The sequence below is a fragment of the Bipolaris victoriae genome (assembly GCF_000527765.1).
Source record: "Bipolaris victoriae FI3 unplaced genomic scaffold scaffold_18, whole genome shotgun sequence".
Classification (NCBI taxonomy): Eukaryota; Fungi; Ascomycota; class Dothideomycetes; order Pleosporales; family Pleosporaceae; genus Bipolaris; species Bipolaris victoriae.
This window is the reverse complement of record NW_014575374.1, coordinates 237,588-264,067: the sequence shown is the minus strand read 5'-3', so window position 1 is coordinate 264,067 and position 26,480 is coordinate 237,588. Positions and strand designations below refer to the sequence as shown.

General features: G+C 52.3%; 13 protein-coding genes across 13 annotated transcripts; 6 read left to right on the top strand and 7 right to left on the bottom strand.

Annotated features, from left to right (window-relative positions):
• Positions 1-457: 457 nt before the first annotated feature.
• COCVIDRAFT_91657 (hypothetical protein) lies at positions 458-769 on the bottom strand (the record flags this gene model as incomplete). The annotated part of the gene is made up of 1 exon (XM_014704064.1): positions 458-769. A coding segment is annotated over one exon (312 nt), but the record flags the coding sequence as incomplete, so codon positions are not given.
• A 220-nt stretch (positions 770-989) lies between these two features.
• COCVIDRAFT_13620 (hypothetical protein) lies at positions 990-1,372 on the bottom strand (the record flags this gene model as incomplete). Its single annotated transcript, XM_014703952.1, has 2 exons — positions 990-1,132; positions 1,207-1,372. 2 exons carry the CDS (start codon positions 1,370-1,372, stop codon positions 990-992), a joined length of 309 nt encoding a protein of 102 aa, XP_014559438.1.
• A 1,075-nt stretch (positions 1,373-2,447) lies between these two features.
• COCVIDRAFT_13619 (hypothetical protein) lies at positions 2,448-3,203 on the bottom strand (the record flags this gene model as incomplete). The annotated part of the gene is made up of 1 exon (XM_014703951.1): positions 2,448-3,203. The coding sequence occupies one exon, from the start codon at positions 3,201-3,203 to the stop codon at positions 2,448-2,450; it is 756 nt and encodes a 251-aa protein (XP_014559437.1).
• Positions 3,204-3,617: 414 nt separating this feature from the next.
• On the top strand, positions 3,618-5,113 carry COCVIDRAFT_35327 (hypothetical protein; the record flags this gene model as incomplete). The annotated part of the gene is made up of 2 exons (XM_014704063.1): positions 3,618-3,664; positions 3,715-5,113. 2 exons carry the CDS (start codon positions 3,618-3,620, stop codon positions 5,111-5,113), a joined length of 1,446 nt encoding a protein of 481 aa, XP_014559549.1.
• A 353-nt stretch (positions 5,114-5,466) lies between these two features.
• COCVIDRAFT_35326 (hypothetical protein) lies at positions 5,467-5,811 on the top strand (the record flags this gene model as incomplete). The annotated part of the gene is made up of 1 exon (XM_014704062.1): positions 5,467-5,811. The coding sequence occupies one exon, from the start codon at positions 5,467-5,469 to the stop codon at positions 5,809-5,811; it is 345 nt and encodes a 114-aa protein (XP_014559548.1).
• A 540-nt stretch (positions 5,812-6,351) lies between these two features.
• On the top strand, positions 6,352-8,949 carry COCVIDRAFT_91572 (hypothetical protein; the record flags this gene model as incomplete). The annotated part of the gene is made up of 3 exons (XM_014704061.1): positions 6,352-6,874; positions 6,937-8,001; positions 8,054-8,949. 3 exons carry the CDS (start codon positions 6,352-6,354, stop codon positions 8,947-8,949), a joined length of 2,484 nt encoding a protein of 827 aa, XP_014559547.1.
• Positions 8,950-9,805: 856 nt separating this feature from the next.
• On the bottom strand, positions 9,806-10,318 carry COCVIDRAFT_91664 (hypothetical protein; the record flags this gene model as incomplete). The annotated part of the gene is made up of 2 exons (XM_014704060.1): positions 9,806-10,089; positions 10,216-10,318. 2 exons carry the CDS (start codon positions 10,316-10,318, stop codon positions 9,806-9,808), a joined length of 387 nt encoding a protein of 128 aa, XP_014559546.1.
• Positions 10,319-11,139: 821 nt separating this feature from the next.
• COCVIDRAFT_91717 (hypothetical protein) lies at positions 11,140-12,939 on the bottom strand (the record flags this gene model as incomplete). Its single annotated transcript, XM_014704059.1, has 1 exon — positions 11,140-12,939. The coding sequence occupies one exon, from the start codon at positions 12,937-12,939 to the stop codon at positions 11,140-11,142; it is 1,800 nt and encodes a 599-aa protein (XP_014559545.1).
• A 1,577-nt stretch (positions 12,940-14,516) lies between these two features.
• On the top strand, positions 14,517-16,922 carry COCVIDRAFT_24233 (hypothetical protein; the record flags this gene model as incomplete). The annotated part of the gene is made up of 1 exon (XM_014703980.1): positions 14,517-16,922. One exon carries the CDS (start codon positions 14,517-14,519, stop codon positions 16,920-16,922), a length of 2,406 nt encoding a protein of 801 aa, XP_014559466.1.
• An 887-nt stretch (positions 16,923-17,809) lies between these two features.
• COCVIDRAFT_24232 (hypothetical protein) lies at positions 17,810-18,731 on the top strand (the record flags this gene model as incomplete). Its single annotated transcript, XM_014703979.1, has 3 exons — positions 17,810-17,980; positions 18,101-18,418; positions 18,525-18,731. The coding sequence occupies 3 exons, from the start codon at positions 17,810-17,812 to the stop codon at positions 18,729-18,731; spliced, it is 696 nt and encodes a 231-aa protein (XP_014559465.1).
• Positions 18,732-19,047: 316 nt separating this feature from the next.
• COCVIDRAFT_91758 (hypothetical protein) lies at positions 19,048-19,711 on the bottom strand (the record flags this gene model as incomplete). The annotated part of the gene is made up of 2 exons (XM_014704058.1): positions 19,048-19,347; positions 19,463-19,711. The coding sequence occupies 2 exons, from the start codon at positions 19,709-19,711 to the stop codon at positions 19,048-19,050; spliced, it is 549 nt and encodes a 182-aa protein (XP_014559544.1).
• A 274-nt stretch (positions 19,712-19,985) lies between these two features.
• Positions 19,986-21,474, bottom strand: COCVIDRAFT_35319 (hypothetical protein; the record flags this gene model as incomplete). Its single annotated transcript, XM_014704057.1, has 3 exons — positions 19,986-20,493; positions 20,549-21,293; positions 21,372-21,474. The coding sequence occupies 3 exons, from the start codon at positions 21,472-21,474 to the stop codon at positions 19,986-19,988; spliced, it is 1,356 nt and encodes a 451-aa protein (XP_014559543.1).
• A 919-nt stretch (positions 21,475-22,393) lies between these two features.
• Positions 22,394-26,063, top strand: COCVIDRAFT_91504 (hypothetical protein; the record flags this gene model as incomplete). Its single annotated transcript, XM_014704056.1, has 4 exons — positions 22,394-22,685; positions 23,180-23,332; positions 23,417-25,040; positions 25,106-26,063. The coding sequence occupies 4 exons, from the start codon at positions 22,394-22,396 to the stop codon at positions 26,061-26,063; spliced, it is 3,027 nt and encodes a 1,008-aa protein (XP_014559542.1).
• Between the last annotated feature and the right edge of the window lie 417 nt (positions 26,064-26,480).

The following is a 26,480-nucleotide window of genomic DNA, read 5'->3' as shown; positions in this document are numbered from 1 at the left end:
CGCAGCTGAGTATAAAAGTCGACATCATGCTCGTATACGAGCACATCACACTCCTTAATATAGTACATAATACATACCACCCCGTAAGCTCTTGCAGATCTAATCAATCGACCTCATCGATATCATATCATAAACCCACGTGATACTTTCTCCATATGCATACCAGAGTAATAAAAAAATATTTTGACTTTCGCCACCCCTATTCGCTTAAAATGCCCCACTCTTCCCTTCTCGCTCTCTCCATCTCTCCTCTAAAAAAAAGCAAAATTTCTCACAGTAAACAAATCAATCCTATATGATGAGTGTTTTCCTGAGAAAACGGATCAAGTATCCTAATCACCGCATGAGAAATTCTGTACATGTCGACTTTGCCTTGTCGCCCTCCATGTACAATATTCCTCACTTATACACATGTTGATACTTTTTTCCCTTTCGTTTTAATGTTGGTTTGGGTTACTTATATTGCCCAAGTCGAGCTGGTTTTGCGCATCGGTCTTGGTTTGGGGAGATTGGGTGGTGAGGATGGGGTGGTGTGGCCCATGCGTACGTTTTCTCGTGTATTGATTAGGAATGTTGGTTGAGCGTGGTAAAGTGTAGTGTGTGTTACTATTTGTCGCGGCGATGCAGCAATAATGTTTTGAAACAATGTGTTAAGAATCTTGTTAGGGTGGGTGAATAGGGAGAGTGCGGGTGGTGGAGGTAAGGGAAGGGAAGTGGAGTAGAGAGGCGCAGGGCGGGTAGTAGTGGGCGGGCGGGGCGATCGGCGGGTTATGGGGTAAGCGACATACTAGAGTGTTATTCATGAGTTGGTAATTGTAAAGTATTTTGCGGCGAAATGGTTGCGTTGGTGTGTATGTTATATACATAATAATCTAATAGTCTTGTAATGGCTCTAGTGAAGAAGAGAAGATGGTGTAGTTTATGCCGTTATGCGTGTGACCGTAGAATAGTAGTAAAGGGGGGCTTAATCGATGTTTGAATCTTGAGCATCATTCCGAATGACGCGTTTGCATTTGCATGTATAACTCCCTAAACTCGCGGAATCTCATGTATTCTTCGTAGAGATCTCGTAACTGGTGTCCTGTACCCGCGTGTTGACGTTGCGCGGTCGTGCGTCTGGTATTGGAAAAGTCTGTGGGGGGCGAGTGTTAAGATGTAGAACAAGGTAAGACGAGGAGGAGGAAATAGTGATGCGCGCTTGCGTACATGTAAATGGGCTGCAGAGCCACCGTCTCCCTTTGGGTGAGGATCCTAGGCCGGCGAAGATGCCAAAGATTGCTACACAGACACCGACTAGTGTTAACACAGCTTCCTTGGACCATCCAGCAGTGGATCTGGGTGTCGTGGGTGCAGCATTTGCAATGGCTGCCATGATGAGGAGGTGGAATATGTGAAATAGTAAAAGCTTGATTGGCGCCATGGTACGTCGTTTGGGGGAGGGAATAGTAATTAATATAATCGACAGAGGGTATTAAGGAATTATGGGCATGATTCGGGTAATCTCACTGTGCACGTACATGACAGTTTCGAGCATGTGGATCCTACCGAAAGAGAGCATGTGGATCCTAGCGGCGGAGAGCACATCTCTGTCCATCCTTTACTGCGTCGCCAGGCACACCGAGTGTATGCATACTACTTACTATACTGAGGTGCCTATCAAGTAAGATACTACTAGTGGTGTTACAGCAGAATTGAAGGCTTTAGGTGGGCTTCATACCATCGGTGCCATGCGATTTGATTTCCGACTTCATCGATTGACTGAGAGCATACAGATTAGCGACAGCAGGCGATGTTTGCAACAATAGGGAGCAAAAGCGCGGGCAGGGAGCAAAGGCGTGGACTCAGCCGCTGCCAATTTACGCCACAGCTGATACGCGCTATGTGAGTAGATGAAGACGCAGCGGTTTGGCCCATGCGTAAAAGTTGTGGAATCCGGTCAGCACGGAACTCTTGGCGAAGGCTGGGCTTGTGGACGAAGCCTCTAGAATGATATCTGTACGCATCTACGTCACCTGAATAGCTAATTCAAGATGCTGAGCGGGATTGAGTGTGTGATATGTGATGTTTCGCTGCGAGGCTTCCAAGGGTTAAACGACTTTGCAGAAAAGACCTAGCATACTACCGCTAGTGCCAGATGTACCACTTGATTCGACTGGACTCGGGTAGGATCTTGGAAAGAGAATAGACGTGGGACTTTATCTCCATTAAGATATCCCTGCATCGTCGCGTTTCTAATGAGCTCTAGACGGTCATTGGAAATTTCAAAGTAGCTTTATAAAAAATACTAGAAGTCTTCAACAACAAGAAAAAGTTCCAGAAAAACTACATGATGGTACAGTATATGGCTGTAAGATAAGATAGTATAAAAGATCCAAAATAGCTACAAATCCAGGTAATCTTCCTTTCAAGTATGCAACAAATCATCCACTCCAGCTGATTCCAACGCTTCATAACCGCTGTGACAACGGCACACTACTAGTCATCGGTTTCGATTTGCCCGATTTGCCCACCGTCGGTAATATATCCTCGTCCGGCTCGTAGTTTGCGGGACTCCCGCCAAAGCTATCCTGAACATGGACTTGATTCCGATATCTCGACTTCCATCGTGGTAGCTCCCCATTCTGTGCTCGGCCTACGCCCATGTCTCTCCACCGCTTTGGTGGCTTGACTCCCATCTCTACCAAGTTGGACCATATCCTCTCTCCGCGCTTGTTCCACCGCTCCATTCTCTCTTCGTACTCTTCGTCCGAGGGCCGCCATTTGCTCTTCAGTATGCGGCGGATGGCTTCCGGAGAGACTTTGAAGTGATTGGCGAGGACGGGTGTGGTGAATTTGTCGGGTTGCGTACTGTTCAGATGACGTATGCCTTCCATAGTATCGGGCGACAGCTTCTTGCGTGGGTTCCATGCTTCGCCTCCCAATTTCTCCTTCAGGGCTTCCTTTTGCACCTGCCATGCAGGGCGTTCGTTCTTTGTTTGGACCTCTCCTGTAAGAGCATCTTCGACTTCGGCATCGACATCGGGCTGCGCTTTTGTTTTTCTCGAAGACGGCCGATCTATTGGTTCCAGTCGGCGTGAATCTGAGCGGAATCGCGATGGTTGGGGGTAGATGAGTGGCCGGCCAGTAGGAAGAACAGGCTTTAAATTGGCGAATGACTGTATAAAAAGGCTCAGCGTCCGTCGTGTGCAGTTGTGGCAGCTCATGGTTGTTCCAAATTGGAGATGTGAAGTCTCTCTTGTCTGCATCGACGACTTTCTCGCACGGGCCCCAGGACTAAATGTCTACCGCCACTGGCAGACTAGTGCTAGCACGATTCATGATCAGCCGCGACTTGCCCCAAATGGTGACATCAATGACCCCGTCCAACGGTTAGGTGCAACGGTCAAATCTCGGAAACCACCTCAAATTTACGATTCCCCAACCGTCAGAGCGATGACCGAAGAGCCAAGCGGCGACATGGATGTGGACCCCTCACCCCCATGCGGGTTTAGGGCCTCGGTATCATATGATGGTTCCTCCACTTCCGTATGAATACATACTCTGCTTTCTCTCACGCTCACTGTTTCTTGTGGTAATATCGCAGCGCGTGCTTGTTTATTGCATTCTGTTTTGCAGTCATGGCGTTGCCCAACCCGTTTCGGAGGCGTACAGCCAACACTAGATAGTACGTCTGGAAGTGGGAGACCATCACTGACTTAGACTAACCATTATCAGTTGCTGGGGTTATAGTTTCGAATGGACGCCTGAACATCTTACTCAAGAGCAAATGAAGCCCATGAAATTTTCGTATGATGTGCTTGCAGAGGAATGTCTCGATCGCCTAAATGCCATATCGCCACCGTACAAGAGTACTTTGCCGAGAAATGATACCACCAGGACTCAGATGGCATCAGCGCCTGGCACTGAAGACGAAAAGAAAGAGCCCCTGCCCGTACCAAAGCGGGATCTCTATGCTTTACTAGAGGAACATCACGAATCTGACCCGAAACTCGCGGAGCTGTGGCGACAAGTAAACACTGTGCCGGACTGGGTAGATTGGGAGCAGATAGGCAGAGGACAGGATGTTTTCTATCGTTACGGAGGACCCGCTCTGACTGGCCTCACTTATCAGTCGCTGCTAGGCGGTATGGGTGCTGCACGAGTCGTCGAGACGTTGGCACGAACTGGAGGCTTCAGCACAAAGGTAGCAAGAGGAAGACTATTCGAAACATTGCAACACATTCTACAATGCACAAGGACGTTGGAAGGCATACAGCCCGGTGGAGAAGGCTTTGCCTCATCAATCCGTGTCCGCTTATTACATGCTGCAGTCCGGCAGCGCATCATGAAGCTGGTGCGTGAGCGGCCCAGCTACTTCAACGTAGACCAATGGGGCATACCAATCAACGATTTGGATCAAATAGCCACAATTGGTACTTTCTCGTCGACACTTGTATATATCAGTTTCCCACGCCAGGGCATCATCCTCCGCCAACAGGAGATCGACGATTATTTCGCACTATGGCGCTATATTGGTTATATCATGGGCACGCCTGACGAGTTACTTTCGACTCACACGAAAGCAAAAGCCATTATGGAGTCCCTTCTCTACTATGAGGTTCAGCCTTCGGACATGTCAAAGGTCATGGCCAACAACATTATTTATGCGCTCAAGGAAGAGCCGCCCACCTTTTCTTCAGCAGATATGCTGACAGCCAGCGCCCGTTGGCTAAATGGCAACACACTGTCTGACCGGCTTGGCTTGAAGCGTGTATCGGCGTACTACTGGTCTCTCATGGCAGGCCAGTGTCTCTTCTTCATCTTCTACTGCTACACCTACCGCCTCTTCCCCAATGCCGACCGCAGGAGGATCGAGCGTGCAAAGGACATCTTCTGGAATCTGATTATAAATTCAAAGTGGGGGTTGGCTGGTACGGAGACGAGGTTCGATTTTAAATACGTCCCACAGTACGATACATTGACTCACTTGGGAGATATTGGTGAGAGGAAGCAGCAGCGGTTCAGTAACGAAATGAGGAACCTGAAAGCGTTGGGTATTGCGGTTGGAGCGCTGACGTTAGGGACGATTGTTTCAGTCAAGATTGCTTTGCATGTTGTGGGAAGGATGTGGTGAGCTGTGGAGGTGCTTCTGTGGGACAAATAGATGTTAGAGTGTACAGCATTAACCCTGCACGGACTGCACCATGCCGTCCTTGCCTAACTTGCAGAGAGTGTATTGCGCATCACGTGCACCATTACGCGCTCATTTCACCTTCACCTTCTCTTTCTCCTGCCTTGTTCTGCGATGCTTGATCGCTATCAACAGGCTCAATCGCCAGGACCTACCCTTCAAATTCACACAAAACACATCTTCCTCCTTTGTATTCCTCCGCTGTCTCAAAATTGAAGACTGGCTCCAAGACATCCTTCCAATACAATACTGCTCCCAAACCCAGTCCCACATCATCGTTGATACACTCATTCGACATGCGCAAACGAGCCCCTCGCATCTGCCCTCACAACCCCTCACAAGATGGCGTATGTGGTTGTCATGAATTCTGGGAGCGTAGCAAACAGCCTTCCTCCGATACCGGGGTTACTGCAGATGCGACAGTAGGTGGTGAGAACATAATAGTAGAGCAAGAAAGAAAGAAAAAGAAGAGGAAGAGAGGAGGGAAAAAGCAGCGTAGAAAGGAAGAGAAGAAGAGAATGGAAGAGGGGAAAGAGAAGAACACTATGCAAGTTCTGGTCGATTATGAGCTGCCTGACGACGATGACCGTCTGGACTGGGACACGGATGAAGTGCGGAGAATGGCGGGGGAGGTTGCGTGATGGGTTTTTGGTAGGACAGAGCATTGGATTTCAAGACTTTACACATGGATGGTTTCATCGGCCGATAGGAATCTGCGGACAGCTGTGGAAACAGAATCAACAAGGACAAGGCTGGCTGTTTTGTATCAAGTGGGTTGGTGGGGACAGGCCATGGTTCGTCTGATAGCAGGGTAATGCTAGAACGTCATGTTTCATATTGAATGACAGGAGAGAGAGGCATACAGGGTGACTGGAGTAGAGGAATAATGTTGATGGCAGTGATGTAGGTGCTCGAGACAAAGGACCACCAGGGCGAGGAGAGCACGGGCCTAGACCCTGGGCCGGCGCGGGCATGACGAAGCCGTGGAAGCTGTTGTTGGCTCATGTCAACCCAATATCAATCTCTTCCCGGACTGCCGACGATCGACTGCTGCTCGCTGCTCGCTGCCATTGCCGCCGTTCACGATCAATTGCCAGCAGCCGTCATGCCGCTTGCCTGCCGCGCCCGATGAGCTGCCTACACGACCGCAGCCCGTGCCGCCCACCCTCGTGCTCCTGACCATGTCGGCATCCAACATCCGGGTATTCGTACAATGGAAGGACTCTACCGTGTTTGCGGGCGAAGACATCGAGTGCACCATTACCTTCAAGAATGTAGCCCAGCCTGAAGGCCGCAATGGCACCCCAGCCACACGACACAACGGCTTTGCGACAGGCGGGGACCGTCAACGCAAGCTGCCCGTTCCGCCAGTCCATTCGTCGACAAGGCCCTCTGTGTCCCGCAAGTCTTCATTCACCTCCCAGCTTCCACCTGCTCACAGCCGCGGACATCGGCCGGCGCTGTCCCTCCACACACCATCAACGCCTGGGGGACACCAGTCGCCTGCCACACCGAGCGCAGCTCAGGCCAACAGCAGCACGGGAGGGCAGAAGCATGGTAGATCCGTATCCATCATCTCCCTAGGCACAGAGGCCGCCACCGAAGCCAGCCACGAGAGAGGCATACCCATCAGACGGCCAGCCAGAGGCCATGGGAGATCAGCCAGTCTGCAGGTAGTGCCGGGCAGACCGAATTCGTATCCAAGTACGACAACCGCAGACAGCACAACTGCCACCGCAATATATCTTTGGCTGACACGACAGCAGTTACCTCGCCCGGCCACCGATCAGCCACACACCCTTCTCCGCTTGCTGGCGACGCAACTTCGCCAAGCGCTCGTGACACCAGTGACTTCGCATTCCCTGGGCGTCAAAACAGGAGACGGCCGGGCATAACAACTACCCCAAGCACCCCAGCGCTCCCAACCCCCGGGAGAAAACCCTCAAACTCCTTCTCCAAGAATTTCAAATTCCCTGCCGCTCCGCCGCCGCAGGAAGACGCTGCACATCCACCACTCAATGGCAGTCCTACGAAGAAGCCGCTACATACACCGCGCAATTCTCCACAGCCGCCCATCGACAACCATCGTCCTTCAACCAGTGCCAACCTTGAGGTTCTCTCGCCTGTCGCTAGGATAATATCTGGGTCAAGCATGATCGAAACTCCGCGTAGTAGTGGGGAATTCTACTCAATGAGCAATAATTCCAATGAGACCATGGCTTCGGAATACACGGCTCATCCGTCATCGCGACTATTACACCGGCCCCAGCACCAGCGACGGCCATCACATTTGGCACCGTCTAATAAGCAGGCTCAACCAGAATCTATCATGATGGGCTACGCACAAATAATGGGCACCTTCACACTGGACGGATCCTTGATCAACCAGGCGCCTTTTGAGGAAGTGAAGAGGAAAGGCGTATTGGGTGGTCAAGGTGGAGGCGGAGTCGTGGGTATTGAGAAGATGAAGCGCGAAAGCGGTCTCTTCGGTGCGCTAGGCTGGGGCAGCATAGGAGAGTCACTGGGCGGATTCCTGGGCCCTTCAGAACCATCAAGTATCCGAGAGATGAGAGGTATTGTCAGCTCCAAGACCGTTCCTCTCATTTCTACCCCACAGTCAATCTTGTTCGTCGACTTGAAACTTGCGCCTGGAGAAAGTCGCAGCTTCACGTACAGTTTTACCATCCCCCGCGGTCTGCCCCCGTCGCACAAGGGACGCTCGATGAAGGTAGCATACAATCTCACTATTGGTACACAACGCGCAGGGTCAACCAGAGAGCAACAAGTGAAACATGTGGATATTCCTTTCCGGGTCTTTGGCAGCGTGAACAGTATGTCTATCTACTGTCATTCCGCACTTTGCGCCATACTAATCATCTTTAGATCGGGGCGAGATCCTTGGCCATGACTTGATGTCTCCGTACATTCTACTCCGTGATCAAGCACGAACAGCGGCTATTGACCCTACATCAACAGGGAACCTCTCTCCGACCAAAAAGGGTGCTCATCGAGGAAAAGCCCAAGAGGATACTTTCAGTGACTTTCTTGACTATGTCAACAATCTGCTAGAGCGGCCCCAGCAAAATACTAATATGGGCTTGATGTCACCTACTGACACTCTTCCTGGCCGGTCTTCGTTTGCCGAAGAACCCCAGACTATGAAGGAAGCCATTGATGCCGCCATATTGCGCAGCAACCTGACTGGCGCAGCAAACCAAAGCGCCAATCGCTTTGAAATCGCTCGCAGCGGCCGACGTGTGGCTGTCATAATGCTCGCTCGGCCCTCTTATCGACTCGGCGAAACAATGACTGCAGTCGTCGACTTTACCAACTCGCACATCCCATGCTACTCAATCCATCTCTCGCTCGAAACATCCGAAAAAGTGGACCCCGCAATCGCACTGCGTTCCAATGCCTCTATCTACCGAGTTACAAAGAAAGTCCACGCCTCATTCTCCGAAAACGCACTCTTTGCTCAGAAACTAGCCTTTTCGCCCACCATACCCCCCAACGCAACACCAGAATTCATTACATCTGGTGTAAGCCTCGAGTGGAAACTCCGCATCGAATTCATCACCCCACGTCTGACACACGAAAATGGCGAAGAGGCAACATGGGATGATCTTCTAGAAGAAATATCCACCGATGACCGCGGCGTTATACTAGCTGCTGCACAACGATTACCAGCTGAAAGCTTCGAAGTCCAGGTCCCGATACGGGTATATGGTGCTGTAAGTGGAGCACCTGAATCGCCTGATGAACAGGGATACCCCGTTTGAAAAAAGAAACAATGGGGACTGTTTGGGAAAAAAAAGGGGGCGGTAGTTATCATTCTATGAACTTATTGTTGCTACGGGTACAAACAGAGCAAAGAACAAGAATCCATGTTTAGAACTACCAACATTCTTGTAAAGCCTTGTATCTGGCTTGGAGATGCTTGCTGTATGGATTTTTTCTTGAAATGTAAAATCAAGGGTGGAATTTACTTACGGACCAGGGGAGAAGGTAGAGAAAAAAGGCATTGGCTGGGGGGTTTGGGGAGAGATGTAATGAGCACGCATCTTTATTTTTCTTTGTAATATACCAGCTTCGTAGGCGAGCAAATGAACAGGAAGACTCCGACAGTGAAAAGGGAGGGTTCATGTTTAATTTCATGTGTTCGGTATAACGTTTTGGATTAGACTTTGTATATGACACTGTCTTGTAACGATTTCTTTCTCTCTCACGAGTAACTTAACGGCACCGCTGTTGACGTCGTTATTGAAGATGTGGGCATATGGATCAGAGGGAAATAGAGAACGAGGCAATGTTGTGCACAACTGCATAGCATCAAGTTTAGGGGCCCAGAAATGTCTAAAGGATTGTAAAACATAGTATTGTCAGTAGAGGTTTCAAAGTTCCTTGTGTTCAACTACCCGATTACGCATTACTTCCGGCCGTTGCATCATGCAAATCCCAGGAGTTCAGAGTTCAGCTCAGATTGATGTCATTGATCGTCATGTTGGTAATAGTATGTATGGAATCTGCAGTCCATCGCCCCCCAAAAAGGTTTTCTTCATGGTCGATAGTCATAAAGTAATGTTTTTCCCACTCTTTCGCATTCGCAGTTCATTGGCACTCTTTCATCGATATCGCTTACAAGCCACCGGGGCCTGCAGCTGATTGAGCGCTAGCACCCGCACCAGGACCCATGGCTGCGTGCGTTGCTTCGCGGTGAGCTTTCTCGCGTGCCTCGCGCTCCCTGGTCTCTGCTGCAATCTGGTCTTCGGTCTTCTTGTTGCCTCGGGCAATGAGTTTCTCGATGAGGCCCCCCTTCTTGGGTGCGTCGGCCTTATCCGACTCTTCAAATTCTTTCAGGTAGGCAACACGCTCGTGTGGAGGCATCGCTGCAAGTTCAGAGTCGATCGAGTCACGGTTTTCTGTTTTCGTTGTTAGTGATGAGGCTGAAGTCTTACGCATGCTCAACCCTTCGTTAGAAATCGGTGAAAGGGACAACAACTTGCGGATGTGAAGTTTTCATGTAACATGTGGTATTCATTACGTACCCTCAATAGTACCGACATGACCGGTGCCGGTAGCAAAGTCGTTGTCAGGCTGCGACTTGCGGCGACCGCTGCCAATGTGGAGCTTCTCCTTGATTTTGTCCATTGCTGATTGGAAATTCTAGGTTTGTTGGCTAGGGAGTATTCGCTGCAGGGTTTTGTTATGAGCGTAGATGTGTAAACAGAGCAAAGGTTAGGTGTCTGGGGTGTTGTCTAGGGAGAAGGAGGCGTGGGGATGAGGGGTGATGGCTACCAGCTATGCGTGGCGCATACGTCATAGGTTGGAGGCAATCAAACTACCAGCTGCCTTGTTATGAGTGGATCTATTGAGGCACGGTTCATGATTTCATTTACGAATGAACTAAGGCCACTTTTGTTGCGGCTTGACATTCATACAGACATAGTTCTTTTGGATCGCATGTCCTCATTGGGTTACATTGGACATGGATCCCCGATTCGGCCCAATGTGTGCGGGAGCACCTGCATGGGTTTAGCTACCACATCAGACTTGAGGGAAACATGGACGGTAGCGAAAAGTGTTGACACCAACGCTTATACACAATTTCTACCATTTTTATCCATAGGTGACGTGTGTGTCATGCACATGTTTGCTGTTCGCAAAACTCTCCTCAAGTGGAGAACACATCCATCCGGTCGGCCCTGTTATCCAAGAAATCGGAAATATCCGAGAAGAAGCCTTGAGCACATGTACAGAGGCTCGATAGTATTATGTAATATTATCGGTATATACAAAAATATTGAATGCCGATTCACCCTTCGTTTGAGGGCATAGAAATAGGATATTACTGGATTTACACTCTCGCCAGAAATGCATACAACCCCGACCTTTTCTACATGTAAGTGGTATCTCAAAAAACATGATAACCAAACGCCAATTGTATGCTGAAGAAAATGCCAACCCAATCATCAATACCTGTACTGAGAGATCCGAGGCGTAAGTGGTGAAACTAAAACTTGTGTGTTCGAATCGCTGGGTGTAATTGTGCTGTCACTCAGCATCGTGCTCACACCATGGCTGGTGCTACTTTCTCCATCCATGTCGTGGTGGTAAGTCGGCGGCGGTGCTTGTACCTCCTGCCATTTGGGTGTTATTGGTATCATCGACTCACCATGCAGCTCTTGTGGTTCGTCCGTTACCTGGACGACTGTTTTTTGATCTTGTGGGTAGGCATGTCCGACTGCATGGTCGTTGGCAGGAGATGCAAGCTCTAGCAATGGTGTGCCATTGAGTTCTTGTGGACCTGGATCTTTGAGTGGTAAGATACTGGACGACATGTTGTTTCCAGATTCGATTTCGGAAATGTTTTTGCCTGCCAATTCGTATTGTTGATTGTTCGGTGCCTGCTTCTTGCCGCGTCGTTTACGGAAACAGAAGAAGAATGCTAAAATGGCAATAACGATACCTGCGACTGCTCCGATTGCTATTCCGACAATTACGCCGGTGCTGAGATCTGACGATGAGGATTGGATTGCTGGTAAGTCGCTTGGTGACACGATTGCAATGACTTCGGCAGGAGGTAGGGGGTCGGGAAACACTGCTTGCGCAACCGTAAAGTTTGCCCGCTCATAGTCGACGATCAAGTATGCCTCCTGTAACAATGTTCGGCCAAGTACGTATTGCGATTCATTTGCGGCGCGGCGGATCGGGAAGTAGTTTGTGGCATTTTGGTAGAAAGGATACGAAGCTTGCAGATCAAACGCAGCATATGGCAGTTGGATATTGGTGTAGTTGGTTGTTGCACCGTCCAGCGAGTTGGTAAGCTTAATGGTAAGCGTCGGGTTCTTCGAGACCAGTTCTTCGTGGATAGTATCATTAACAAGATAAAGGCCTGTTTGGGGATCATAAGTGAGTCCAAAGGCGGTTTCGAATTCATCGCAAACACTCTCAGGCAACCACAAATGTGGCACAGTTGAATCGATAACGGAAAAGTGTGCACCAGAAGTGAGGGAGTACGTTCCATGCAGCGTGTTGGTGGCCATTATTGAGTTGACACCGACGGTCAGAAGCCGAGAAGAGTCCTGGGAAAATGTAAAAGACAGGTTGTCAGTGACGGTGTCGAATCGTGTCGCATCGTAGCCCCCAAGAATTAGACTTCCCAGGACAGACTTTAATCGGTATTTTGCGCCTGCCGTATATGCGTAGGAAAAACTGGGTATTTGTTTGTTGTTGCGTAATTGATAGAGCGTCGAATCGACTGGCTGGCTTTGGCTGTTGAAGCTGGATTTGACCTGGCCGAGCCCAAGCATTCCCAGATAAAAGTCAGGATCCGCTATAGCAGAGACGATGGAACCTGTGAGGGATAGAGACGAGCCGTGATCGGCAGCGGCTCCCAGGGACACAACGTCAGTTCCGAACAGGCCTCGTCCGGTGTAGTTGAGGCCCTCCTCCAAATCGACTTCGAACTGCCCTATCGCTGACCATGTTGACGACGCGTTGACCTGGAAGCCGGTGTTTTGCGCACTATTGAAGATTTCGATTCCGCGAAGCTGGGGACAGTTTGAGGGGTCGACTCCAGCCAAGCAACCCTCTGGAGCAATTACATATGTGACGCCTGCTTTGGTGCTCGGTATTAGACGGAAATCCTGGCCGGGCGACCCAACACTGACTTTGAAGGTGCTCCAGCTGCCATCAGCACCGTCGAACTTGCCCGAGGGAGGAACAGTGTAGGGCGCGGGGGCGCCCGTTGCCCGCGCAGCGAGACTCATGATGCAGGAAGGGTAGGGAGGTGAGCAAGCAGAAGCCCATTGAGGGGAAGGGCGCAGGGCCTTAGTCAGTGGACGAGGTGGGGTGCGAGTGACATGGTGTGCCGACCCCTTGGTCGGAGAATTATCAACCCAGTCTCAGTTACCGGGAGGCTGGCGTCGAAAAGTCGCGAAGGTTTGAAGGAATGAGATGGATGTGCAACGGCAACCCGCGGAGTGGCTCCATGGCTCCCGAGACGACGATCAGCGGCCGTGCTCATCATCCTAAGCTTACTGGAAGCCTGTCTAGTGCGAAATGTAGGGCGGTGAATACGAGATGGCATGAGAGCGGCACAAGGGTGAAGTCATGTTGAGGGATGGTCTTCTGGTCGTGCTGGGCTCGCAACCAATAGGAGGTGGCGGTGGCGGAGCTCGCTGCTGGTCATGTCAGCCTCCATTCACTTATCTGGCACAACCACCCTGCCGTCTTGTTCAATGCCATTCCTGTTGAGCTCATGCCGTTGCTGCCAGTGTCATGTCCATATCCACCGGGCGACGCTTGGCAGTCTGGGGTAGTGGCTCGAAAATGTCGCAAGCCGCCTGCCTGTGCCTCTTCAGACGCAATACATATCTGTGTACATAGTATGTCAGTAGTACGTGCCTACGCACCAAATGTACACGCATACACAACTCAGTCATGGCCTGGACTGCCCCTCTGTTTGCGCTGGCGCAACGCTGCCGTCGCTGCCCTCTTCCATTGCCACGCCCGAATTTCGTCGGCCGCGCGGATGGCGGTTCCAAGGGGACGTAATCACGTGGATAGCTTAGGACAGAGTTTGCCATGGCCCCAGTGTCAGCGTCGTCGATATACTACCGATTCGGGCTTGTAGCTAGCAGCAAAGTTCACTTCGGCAGTGGCAGAGCATATGGAAATGGAAAGGCCTGGTACCAGGTGAAAGGCGCTGGGCTTACTGGCAGCACGTTGTCGTCGAGCACAGGTAGAGTGTGAGCATTTCCTGACACAGCAGCATATACAGGACATGTGAGTACATACGCGTCCACGGCATGTCGCTCTGCCAAGGTTGGTGCCACCAGGAGAAGCGCATGGACCGCCGTCATTCAGTGCGGCATATGCACTTGGTCTGCCATCATCAAACCTACCCGATCCGAGCATCACTCGCTAGTTTCCTCTCGTCGCTGCTACGCTGCAACAACGTCTTGCTTTGACCTTTGCACTGTCACTCGCTTTGTGTAAGGGGAAATCATAGCAAGATGCGCACATTCGCTCGTTTATATGTGCCTGTCTTGTTCGCCATTGGCGTGGAATCCAGAGTCAAACATGTAATCAGTATGTACCCCATCAACTACACTGACTCTCTCTTTACCAGTCATGTTTCCTCGTGACTAATCATTCCCAGGTGGTATGTTGCAGCACCCAACTTTGTAGGTACACAGCAGAAGGATTGATCGCCCTAGACCTCTTTTCTTGGAATCCCTCTCCTCCGGTTGATGCTCCACATGAGGAATGGCACGCTCCCGAAGCCCCACAGCCTGCATCTCCTCTCCTCGCTCCGGACAATGGTCAAGAAGCTGGATTGCCCATGACACTTGCTCCTCATTTTGACGCGAGCCCTGGGCATGCACCAATTGCGCCCAGTCCCCGGCCTTCAGGTCCAGTATACACAAATACGACGCCTACAAGCAGCCCGACGCCAGTGGAACCTACAGTAATCACTTACACTCCTCCTTTGCCACCAACCTATTTACCACAACTTAACACAGGCAACCAAACGGCGTGTTCCACATGTAACTCATCTTGCACAGGCTGCTTGCTTGCAGCCAAACGTCCTATAACTACTTGGTTTGATTCTACAGGGCTTTTGGTACGCTGGACTAGCACGGTTGTGACCGAGACCATCGTTACTGAGTACATCACCTACATGAACAACGGCACCATCGACACGGTCGTTACCCAGGAGCACACTGTCAATCAAACAAAAACCGTTACAGGCAGTAACGATGAAATCATTACTCACACTACGCCCACGTTCACTGTAGAGGTTACGGATGGGGTACGCCTACAGTTCGATGCAGGACCCACCTACGTTATCTACAACCATATATTTGGTGGACCTGACCAACATTTCAGCTTGCGCTTTTCCCAGAAGAACCAGACTTTCGCGCAATGTGTGCCCAAGGAGACTTCGCTAAAAGACTGGGAGCCACCCAGGACTGCACTACAAGACTGGACCCATTTGGTAGTAACTCACACGGAACCACTGCCAACAACTACTAAAGGCCAATACAATTTCCCGTTACCCACCCAGGTCCTTCATTACCTGGAGCAAGAACCAGCCATTCAGTCGCAATTTCGGGGTCTGGATCTTGCTTCATGTTCCTTTGAGAGACCCAGCCTCAGTGATTCCCTCCAGCTATCATTGGCCCTTCCTGGTGTCCCTCCTAGTACCCCCTTATCTACTGGTATGGGGCTGCCTCCCCCTCTTGCTGCCCCACCCACGTCTCAACCGATATTGGCGTCGCCAACAACATCGACTTTCCTCTCGACAACGTACGAGTCTACTTCCGTCCATAATACGGTGCGAGGTTGTTTGAGGTGCCTCCCTGACTCCCCGGTGTCGCTCAAAGCTGATTTGCCTTCACCAACTCCTGCGGGCAGACCCGACATACATAATTTTGTACCCCCGCCAAATGAGCTCAACCAACCAAGTGACAACATACCTAGGCCTTTGAATGTGCCTGGACCAACCCCAAATGCGCCTGGACCGATTGCAAGCCCGGCTGGACCTGTCACAGGCGAGCCTGGTAGACCAGGTCACCAAGATCAAGACTTTTCGAATTGGCTCCCTCCTGTGATCGTCGTTGGAGGCCAGACACTCAGACCAGGGCAAACTCAAACCATCGATGGAGTCCCTGTTATCATTCCCGGGAATGGTGAGGGAGCAAGGATTATTGTGGACGGTAGCACAGTTGCTCTTGATGCAGCGGCAACACCAGGACCTCCCGTGCTCACTGTCGGTGGGGGGACAATCGCTGCCAATCCACAAGGAGATTTTGTCTTCGGAACAGAAACTTTGAAGCCAGGAGGTCCACCGGTCATTGTCAATGGAAACACTGTTAGTCTTGGCCCTGGTGGTGTTGCTGTTGTCAATGGCGCCACACAGACTATTACTGCTGGGCTTCCGCCCTCTGTTACTGTTCCTCCTGCGTCGGTTGTTGGTGATCATACCATATTTACGACAGTAGTCGGGGGTTTGACGGTCGGTGTTGTAGCGCCTGGTCAGGCGGTAGGCGCAGGCAGTTGGGTTGTGGTTGATGGCCAAGCAGCTTTCGTACCCGCTCCTGGCCAAACTGTCACGCCCGGTGGAGTTCTTACCCTTGCCGGGATTACATATTCTCTGCCTCAAGGCGCACCGGGTGGTGTTGTTGTGATCAATGGTCAAACAGCTTACGTACCCGCTCCTGGTCAAACCCTCACACCCGGCGGCGCTCTTACCATTTCGGGAACTACATACTCCTTTCCTGAAGGCGCACCAGCCGGTGTTGTCGTGATCAACGGCGTTACATCTACCATGACTCCTGATGCTGTTTTAACACCTGCTCCTGCGCTGACGATCAATGATGTCACATACACACAAAAAGTAAGGGACGGAACAACAGAGTACGTGTTAGGTGACGGCACGACGCTTGCACCTGGTTCTACGGTTGAAATGGATGGAACAACATACTCTTTGGACAAGTCAGGTACAGCCTTGATCATCAACGGGCAGACGAGCACTGTGCACAGTCTCCCGAAGAGTAACAGTGCAAGTGCTACCAGCTCAAGCATGGCATCTGTAACGACAAGTCGCGACGCTGGCGATCTTATTGCGAGTGGTGTAGGCCAAACCAGCAAAGGTGTTGGTGCCTCAGTACAGCATCCAGGCATTGACAGATGGGTTGAGAGCCTGGTCGTTGGCGCTGCAGGTTGGTTGCTGGTATTATTTTAAAAAGTGATTTGGGTGGTCAGACTAATAGCGTTCATGGTTGAGTTTGTATCGTAGCGCGGCGCTTTGGGATCGGAAAAGGATTTTGGGAAATCCTGGATATACATCATGACTTGGCATGGGAGAATAGATTGGGCCAAGACACCCTCATTTGGAGCAGTACATGTGGTTACATTGCATGTCATACTAAAGGTAATATCTAGTATACTGGATCGTGTTCGATGAAAAGAGAATAAATGAATATATGATTTGAGATGTACGTTTATGCATAAGTGAAAGCCGTTCCTATTTGATGCACTAGAATGATGTGAGGGAATATAGTGGACTGAAATGCTGCTCAGTCACTTGCGTCGTACAGGTTATACTGATGGAGAAGGTAGATTTGATAATTCGGGTGGAGATTTTGATCGACTACTAGTTTGTTGAAATGCCTCACCTGGTACACAAAGATGGTCGGGTAGAGCGGGCGCAATTCGAGAACATGAGTTCATCACGAAATCTTTGAAGAGTCGACTCCAATGCATGACCCACACTACAGAACAAGAGATCTGACACTACTTGGCTAAGCTATTTGCTCCTGTACACTACCAATTCCTTAGGTAGCCCTGATGCCGGCATTGTGTTACTTGAGAAAAACCAAAAGCACTGAGTTCGGCTCATGAGATACGGTTATTACTCTCATCACACGTCTAAAATCTAATTCGATGACAAAGATAGTAAAGAAGCGGGGAGGTTGAAGTTGTCGTGAGAACATGGTTCACAGCCGAATCGGGGATAGTCGCAACCCAGTGCCGAGCCCGCTCAGAAACCTCATCGCAGCATCCTCATCAGCAACCCGCGATCCCGAAAGCTGCCCCCCATCTCCGCAATCCATCTCCTCTCTACCCGCCATGTCTGCAGCTCGAGCCTTCAGCACCGCTTTCCGGGCCGGTGCGCCCCGCGCCCCAATTGCTGCCCGCTACGCCGCTACTCGAAGCTACGCCGCCGCCGCTCCATCTGGCTCTGCCATCAAGCCCCCGGTTGCCCTCTTCGGCGTTGACGGAACCTACGCGAGCGCTCTGGTACGACTTCCAAGAGTTCAATTGGCCATTTAGCAATGGTTGGGAGGATGCAAAACAAAGGGAAACAATGGGAGAGTTTTGGACAAGAGGAAAGCTTGGCTAACATTTTATGTGTGTTAGTACACCGCGGCCGCAAAGACCAACGCCCTCGAGCCCACGGCCAAGTCTCTGTCGAACCTCCAGGGTGTCTTCCAGAAGGATGCCAAGCTCAACGAGATCCTCCATGCGCCTTCTCTGTCTGTGTCGGATAAGCAGCAGATTGTCCAGGAGCTCCAGAAGCACATTGGCAGCGCTGACAAGGAGGGCATCGTCAAGAACCTGCTCAACACTCTCGCCGAGAACAACCGATTGAGCGTGTTGAAGGGTGTTGTTGAGAAGTTTGGCGTACTCATGGGTGCGCACCGTGGTGAGGTCGAACTTACCGTTACCAGCGCTGCGGTACGTAGAAATTTCTAGATATTGGAGAGTGTCCCGAACTCGAATATGATGGAGGGCGGGAGAGAAATGGTGTTGATGAGATCCAAATGACTGACAAAGAGAGCAGCCCCTTGACAACCGGACAATCAGCCGCCTTGAGACTGCCATCAAGAACTCGCAATACGTAACCAGCGGCCAGACGCTCAAGGTTGTGCCCAAGGTCAACCCAGAGATCCGTGGTGGACTTATTGTCGAGATTGCCGACCGCACGATTGACTTGTCTGTCGCCAACAAGATGGCCAAGATGAACAAGCTCCTCACCGAGGCTTTGTAAGCTGATAAGAGTGTCTGTGCATACGATGAATGGACAGTGAGGGAAGGGAGATGTGTACTTTAGATGAGTCTCGGAAAAAGAGCAATTTATTACCGTCGACCACCTTGATTTATGCAGATATGAATGAGGGAGTGATTTGAGTGTGTATGATTTGGGTGGGTGGGTTGTAGTGTTAAAGTGACTGGTGGTTTACAAGTCAGAGAAGTGACACAGTGACTTATTCCCAGCATGTTCGATGACCTGACATTCTTACTCAACCTTTGGTCTAGCAGTCTCTCCCTTCCGCCTTCCAGACAGATACACAAAGTGCCCCCTTCTACTCCACCTCCACCTGTTCCTTCACATCCACCTCCACCTCCATCTTCTCCTCCCCACCACCCTCCTCTTCCTCTTTCTCCTTCCCTTCCTTCTCAGGCCCCTCCCTCAAACTCGCATCAACAACCCACCCATCATCATACTCCTCCCTGCGCATCGTCGCCCGCCCAACCTCCATTTTCGTCGCCAACCCCTTGAGCTCAACATCACTGTACTCGCCCGAGTTGAAGCGGTACCAGAAGAGTAAGGCGCTCATGTGTGCTGCGTTGTTGACTTGGACTGTACCGTGATTTTTGAGTTTCTGAAATGTTTGGTGTCTTGTGGTTAGTCTCTTATTGATGTACAAGTACTTTGTCCTTTTCTCTTCGTTGGGGCTTTTTTTGGGGGGGGGATTGGGGGAAAAGGGCAAAACGTACGACGATGGTGGGAAAGGTGAAGAAGATTTGGGGTGTTTTTTCGAGTTCGGCGATGGTGAAGGGGCGGGCGGAGGTGGAGGCTAGGCTGGGGACTTCGGTGATGGAGGCTACGGGTTTGAAGCGGGGTGAGTCTTCTTGCTTCGGTTGCTGCTGCTGCGGTTGCTGCTGCTGCGGTTGCTGCTGCTGTTGTTGCTGTGGGTGTAGAGGTGCGTCGTTGGTTGCTGTACTGGCTGGAGTCGGAAATGACATTGTGGCTACAGATGGTGTGGAATGAATATGCCTTGTGGTATTTGAAGTGATGCCTGGTAATGGTGATACTGTGTGAGTGATGTTGTGGACAAGAGTGGGTGTGAGTGAATACGTAGTTTGGTTTGAAACTGTTGGGGAAAGAACGAGGTGGATTCATCAATTGTGGTTCAGCAGGGCCAGATGGGTACAACGGAACAATCAGAAGAAGAGGAATTTCATGGAAAAGAGGATACCCAAGAACAGTTTGCAAAACAACAATGTATACTGTCCAGTTCTATTGTAGCTTACAGTAGTTTCTCCCATGCTCTACCTGCCAGCGACAGAGACTCACCTCAACAATCATGCCCAAGAAGCCAGCAATGCAGATGCCAGCCGAGTCACTTACACTTGTCGCACCCAGACTAAACTCCCTGTCCTCCTTGGGCACATTATCGGTTATCTCAGCAAACGTGCTGACGTAAACAAGGCCGCCTAACAAACCTTCCCAAAATATGATGATGCAGACAATATAGTAGCTTGGGATGAATGCAAACATGGCGTGCAGCGCGAGCAGAATGAGATTGCCGACTTGAAGAAAGGAAGGAAGGTAGAGATGATGGATGCGTATGAAGGGCGTTGAAGAGCGTGAGATGAAAACACCGACCTGGTAGATTGCATTGTAGGTGCTGTAAAAGGAGCGGTACTCATCAAAGGGGGAGGATTCGAGAGGGAACAGCAAGGTAGGCGCGATGCCTTGGTTGATTGTGTACTCGGCAATGTAGACGAGGAGAAGAGGCAGCATGCTGGAGTGTGTCAGTTGCAAGTGGCTGGCTAGGTGACATGGGGTGGGTGACTTACTAAGGAAAGAACAAGCCTCTTGCACGGTTCAGATTGGCCTGGAAGCTACTCAGCGCACTACTAGCAGGCTTACTGTTGGCGGAGCTAAAGGTGCGGCCCGAGGCCGAGTGCATGGAGGAAGAGAGCAGGTCATCATGCTCCCTGGCCTCTGTTGCTTCTTCTTCTTCGTCGGCGGCGTTTGGTTCTTCATCGTCGATGGCTTCGTACTCGGCATGCTTACTGGTGCCAGCGCGAAGTGGGCCAAGGGGGAGGACAAAGAAAAAGCTAAAAATCATAACCAGGGGTAGGAAGGAAAAGACAAGCAAGCTTGTGCGGGGATCGATGCCGAGTGTGTTTGTCGCAATGGCGTATGCGCCCGCACCGATCAAGCCCGCACCACCCGTACCGGAGCCCCAGGAAGCCAGTGCAAAGTGGCCGTAGAAATGGGTGAGGCCGAGGAAGCTAAGCTCGCCACCCCCGCTGCTGAGGCTGGCCATCATGACGCCACACATTTTGATTGCGATCGTAGCCGAGTCCTGCAAGGGCGGGGTGAGGGCGATGATGAGCATGCCGGCTGCGGATAGGGCGACAAAGGCGACGATGCGGACATGGTAGGGGATCTTGTGTATGAAGTAGGGGGCGCATAGTTTTGTGAGGAACGAGGGGAGGACATCGGCGAGGAGGACGACGCCCTTGGGGACGTTGGGGCCTACGAGATCGAGGGCGGCGGAGAGGATGATTACGTAGAGGACGTTGTTGATGAGGCCTAGAGCTGGTGAGCGGGGGTGTCTGTAGGCTGGATATTGGACATGCAGGGAGATTGCAGGAGGGCGAAGAGGCATACCAAACAACCAGAAAGCCGCACACACTCGCGGATCAGCGCCATGGAAGACGCGCCGCAGACGGGCGCGATAGAGGGCCCACGAGGAAGCAGGAGAGCCAGGCATGGGGAGGAGCGACATGTATCTGCGAGGGGGATGGCGGCACTTTACATATCACACACACATGCACACGCATACATGGACTGGGGAGGGGAGAGAGGGCTACAAGGCACGTGGAGCGTAGTGGGTGAATGGTGGTGGTGACAGTGGTAGTGGTAGTGGTAGCGGTAGTGGTAGTGGTAGCGGTAGTGGTAGTGGTGGTGAGGGCTGCAGCTGACGATGTGGCTTGGCATCTGGCGGTCTGGGAACCATTCAGGAACAGGATGCATGGCCTGCTGGTCCGAGGTTGCATCGACGTTTCTTTTTTGTGCGCGAGTCGCCATGGCATGCACCCACCAGGGCAAGACGGCTGCTAGGGCGTTTTGCCATGTGCATGTGTATGCACACCCACACCCACATCCACACACCAATGTGGGCGTGGCCATGTACGCATCATCCACCAGCTGGCGGGTGTCGGTGGGCACATGGTTTGCATCTGATGCTGCTGCTGCTGCTGCCATCACATCATAGCCAGCTAGCGGGCGTGGGCTGGGGGCCCCTGGTAGGACAAGATGCACGCACATGCGGGGCTCTGTCGGCCTCCTGCTCGCCTACAGGGATGCAGCCACTAGCGGCCCTCTCGCCGTGCGGCAGCGCTTGGGTCCGTTGCGCCTTTCTCGTTTCCTCGCATGCTCGACCTTTCTGCTGGTGCTGCTGCCGATGCCTTTGCTGCCTATGCCTGATCTTGTCCTCTCCCTCTTCTCCGCTTCTTCATTCTGCTACCTGCTTATCCGCCGCCCCTCTTCCATCTTTCCCCTCTCTGCTTGGCACCATCCTCCCTCCCTGCGCGACGATCAACAGAGCAGACCCTGTCATTCTGTCTTCGCAAAGCCCCTCCATTGCCTGCTATACATAGAACCGCCGAGCCCATGAGCCCAACCCTACAATGAACCGCCCGCCGTCTTTCCAACGCCCGCCAGATGGTCCCATGAACAACAACCACCAGCACGCCTCCTCCTCCTCCCAGCCCTATCCCGCCTACCCTCCCTCCTCGCCCTCGCAACAACCTTCGCACGCGCCCCACGCCGCCGACCCAAACTCGACCTCTCGTCGCGACACATTCTACCCTTCGGCCCCGCAACACGCTCGCCATGGCAGCCAGACACGGCCGGGAGGGAACAACGTGCCCCAGGGCCAGGCAGGAGAGGGGCACGCCCAGGGAGCTTGGTCAAACACAGGTACGGATCACTGTCTATCCATCTCTCCAAGAGTGCACCAAGGCGCATGGACAATGGCTGCCCTCGCCTGCAATCATCGACGCATAATGTGCATACATCGCTGAGAACTGGTCGGGTGGGTGGGTATTCGACAAAGAGACGACATGTACCAAAGGGCATCGCCTGCAGGGACAGGGTGCATGCCACGTCAATTGCGAAAAAGCACCTCACCGCCTGTCGCCCGTCGATTGTAGTGCACACAGCGACAGGCCATGGTTCCCAGCTAGCAGTTACATTTGACGGAGCGTCGCAGCCTTCCAGCCCGAGCCACACAATGATTTGAGCTGCGCACTTTGGTGCGCGCCAGTTGTTTGGTGGAGCGGGCATGGGTCTGGCGAATTTCATGGCGCACTCCGCACATGTGGCTCCTGGCTAATGCAAGATCGGCGGGCCTCTAAGCCTGTTTAGAAAAGTCGCGACTCACCGTCCAAGCTTGTGCTGATCCATGTCTCTAGCGCGACCGATTCACTATGAAACCCATCACGTCCAGCCGGGCCCTTTGCCAGCCATGACCACTCCAAATAATAATAATCCTCCCCCCGCCCCGTATGCCTTCGACGCTGCCCGCACACGCTCGCTGAACGGCGCCAGTCCTCCCCATCCCTACGGTACTACTGCCCACCTGCCCCCCCGCCTCAAGCACCTAGTCACACCCCCTCCAAGCTTCTGCTCAAGCTAACTCTGCACCAAAGGCCCGTCTCGCGACCCTCCACCGCCTCCATCCTATGCGCGACCGCAGATGCCTCCCCCATCCTCGCCCACCCAGCAGCATCCCCATGCATCTCAACCACCGCGCTCGCAATACCCTCCCAACTTTGCTGCCGCTAGGGAGCTCCCAGGCCTAGGCCAAGCAATGCGACCGGGCACCAGCATGGCCATCTCGTCCTTGATCGGTGGCGGGGGTGACACAGGCGCCCCCATCCAAACAACACAGTCGCCATCATCACCCTCCGCAAACGCGCCCTCATCAAACGGCCACAGCATGCAGCCGCCCTCGCCGCGTCGCGCATTGCCATCGGGCCCCCGATCAGACTTTGCGCCCTTTCGCCGCCAGCAGACGCCCGAGCGCGGCACGTATGGAGCAAACACCTCGCGCCCCTCTGATGCACACCCTTATTCATCGGCATCACCTGGCCAGTCCTACAGCAACCAGGCCTCGCCTGACTCTGGCCGCCAGTCGCTTCCACCAAACGCTCCGCCTTACAAGCCCATGAATTTTCCTGGCCAACGTCTCTACGCGCAGGACCCGAATCGCCAATCCGCTGCAAACGTCCCGCCTCGGCCGAACAGCCAGCCAAATGGCCCTCCAGGAAACAATGATCAAGAGGGAAGGGTTGTGTACGACGCGTTTGGGAGCCGGCGCGATGCATATGGTCCGCAGGAAGAGCGGCGACGAACGTTGGGCGAGTCGCATCATGCAAGGCCAAATGCCGCTGAGCTCCTGGCAGGCGGTAACCAAGGCGGACCCGAGAGAGATAGGGCTGCGACCGTACATCCCGTGTCACAATCTACATTCAGCCCACCGCAAGAGCATCGCAACATTTCTGGCTCATCGGAATCCCCGCGCAACTTGTGGCGGCATTCAGCACCATCGGGCCCTGGCCGCGAACTTGCCCACGATGGACGACAAGACGAACCTCCGCCATTGCACCGCACGTACGGCCCATATCCTCCTGCCATGCTGGGAGTTGCACGCTATGGTGCTCAAACCTCCGAGGAGATGCTCCGTCGCAGTGTGGACCACCTGGGGCACCGTGTGGTAGAGCAGTACCATGCTCCTCCTACCTCGGACCCGACCACCATGGAGCGCCACAGAACTGAGCCACTTGCTCGCTCATTGTCTTCTGGAGGGAGGTCTCTGTACGATCAGCCCCAGAAGATGGGTGAGGCCATGCAACACTCCAAATCCCACATTGGCTTCGGACTCGAGGCGAGCAGACGAACCGGTCGCGCCTCCCCATTACCGCAAGCAGTCCAGGGTGCGCAAGGACAACCCCTGTCGATTGGCAAAGACCCGGGAATCAAGAGCGAGTTTGGCCGAATGTTTTCAGGTTTGGGCAGTGGTTTAGGATCGTCTACACCGTCGCGAGGAAGCCCCATGCCACAAAACGGAGGGGGTTCGTTCGAGTCAGAGAATGGCGAGATGATGAGAAGAATAGGCTCTCAACAAGGAAAGAAGCCAAAGCGAGCAAAGGACGAGGAGGGTATCTTTGACATGGACAGTCCTGATGGCAGAGGAACCCCTTTCGGCTCTCGCGGTGCTAAACGGAATAAGCATCATCACCACCACCACCATCATCATCCCCCGCCTCACCAGTAAGTCAACCATGCTGCTCCCCCTTTTCGCCTGTTTTGCAAAGTTCATGCTAACAATTTAGCAGTCATCATCATCACCACCATCATCACCATCATCAGCACAAGCCTGAGGACGAAGGCCTACCCGCACCGACGACCGCGATTCTCAACGGCCGACCAACGCCCCTACCCCAATCAGGCCCCGGGCAATCTGTCCATCATCACCACCATATTCAGGGGAATCCCCACCATCACCATCACCACCATCATGCGCCCCGCCCGACCATGCCTGTGGCACTTGCAGCACCAGTCAAGAGTCATGACATACAGCCCATCTTGGAAGAAGCTGCCAAGCGACCCCGGAGACATCTTGGGTCACAATTGTACCAGGCCAAGACCGAATTGCCAAAACCCAACTCATCGTTGGACGACCAATTTGGTTACGCCTCGAAACCCCAGCGACTGCCGCGCTTTGACGTTAATCCTATCAACTGTACTTTCACAATCAGAGTGCCGAGATACTATCTGAAACCACGGCAGCGCCAGCACATTGTGTTAGAAAGGCATCTCTGGGGGGCGCGTGTATATCGTGATGATTCCGATCCTCTAGCTGCTGCTATTCACTCGGGATGGATTCGTGGCGAGTGGGACGATACCGTCGATGTTGCCATGCTCGATCCACGTATCACTGCGCCCAACGACCCGTCGGATGCCGAAGATGTCCTCACCAAACCCCCCGCTGCGCCTGTAACCCCGCCCGCCGACATGGATTTGCAGATTGAGATTGTCATCTTGCCCCAGCTTCAGGAGTATACGGGGTCGGTCGAGTATGGAATCTCGAGCCGGAAGAGCAAGGGACATGAAGGTCTTAGCTTCATGATCAACAAGATTCGATGGGTAGAAGAAGGCATTGGCAGCCGAGGACAGGACCGAACAGCAGCAGCATTGAAACGCCGACTAGACGCCAGTGCTGCACTGCTCGCCCTAAAGAGTGGGATTGTCGATTCCTGCAGGGTTAATGGCATGGCAAGACTACACGCTTGATGTTGAGTCGAGTAGGCGCAACCTCTCGACATATAACGGCCGTCTCGGATTTTATGGCATATGGAATTTTGTAGCATGCAGTTGAGTTTGAGCATTGCTAGATACCCGCATCTTTTATTTTTTGCTCAAGGTTGGCGCAGTATTTGCACATAGCGAAGGCGAAGAAGTTTGTGCTGCTATTTTTTTTACGACAATCCAAAGAAGTGTTTGTTAATTGGGTATACTGAGAAGAAGAAGATAAAAGCAAAAAAGTATCTGGTAGCGTTTGTAGTGATGATGAAATATTCATAGCGTGATTTGATCCTGGTGTTGGCGTTTGTGCACGTGGTTTGGGCAGTGGAAGATAAACACATCCCGCGGGATTACACACGCATACATGCAAGTTGAAGGCGATAGCGGTGTGAGCTGTTCCTGCTT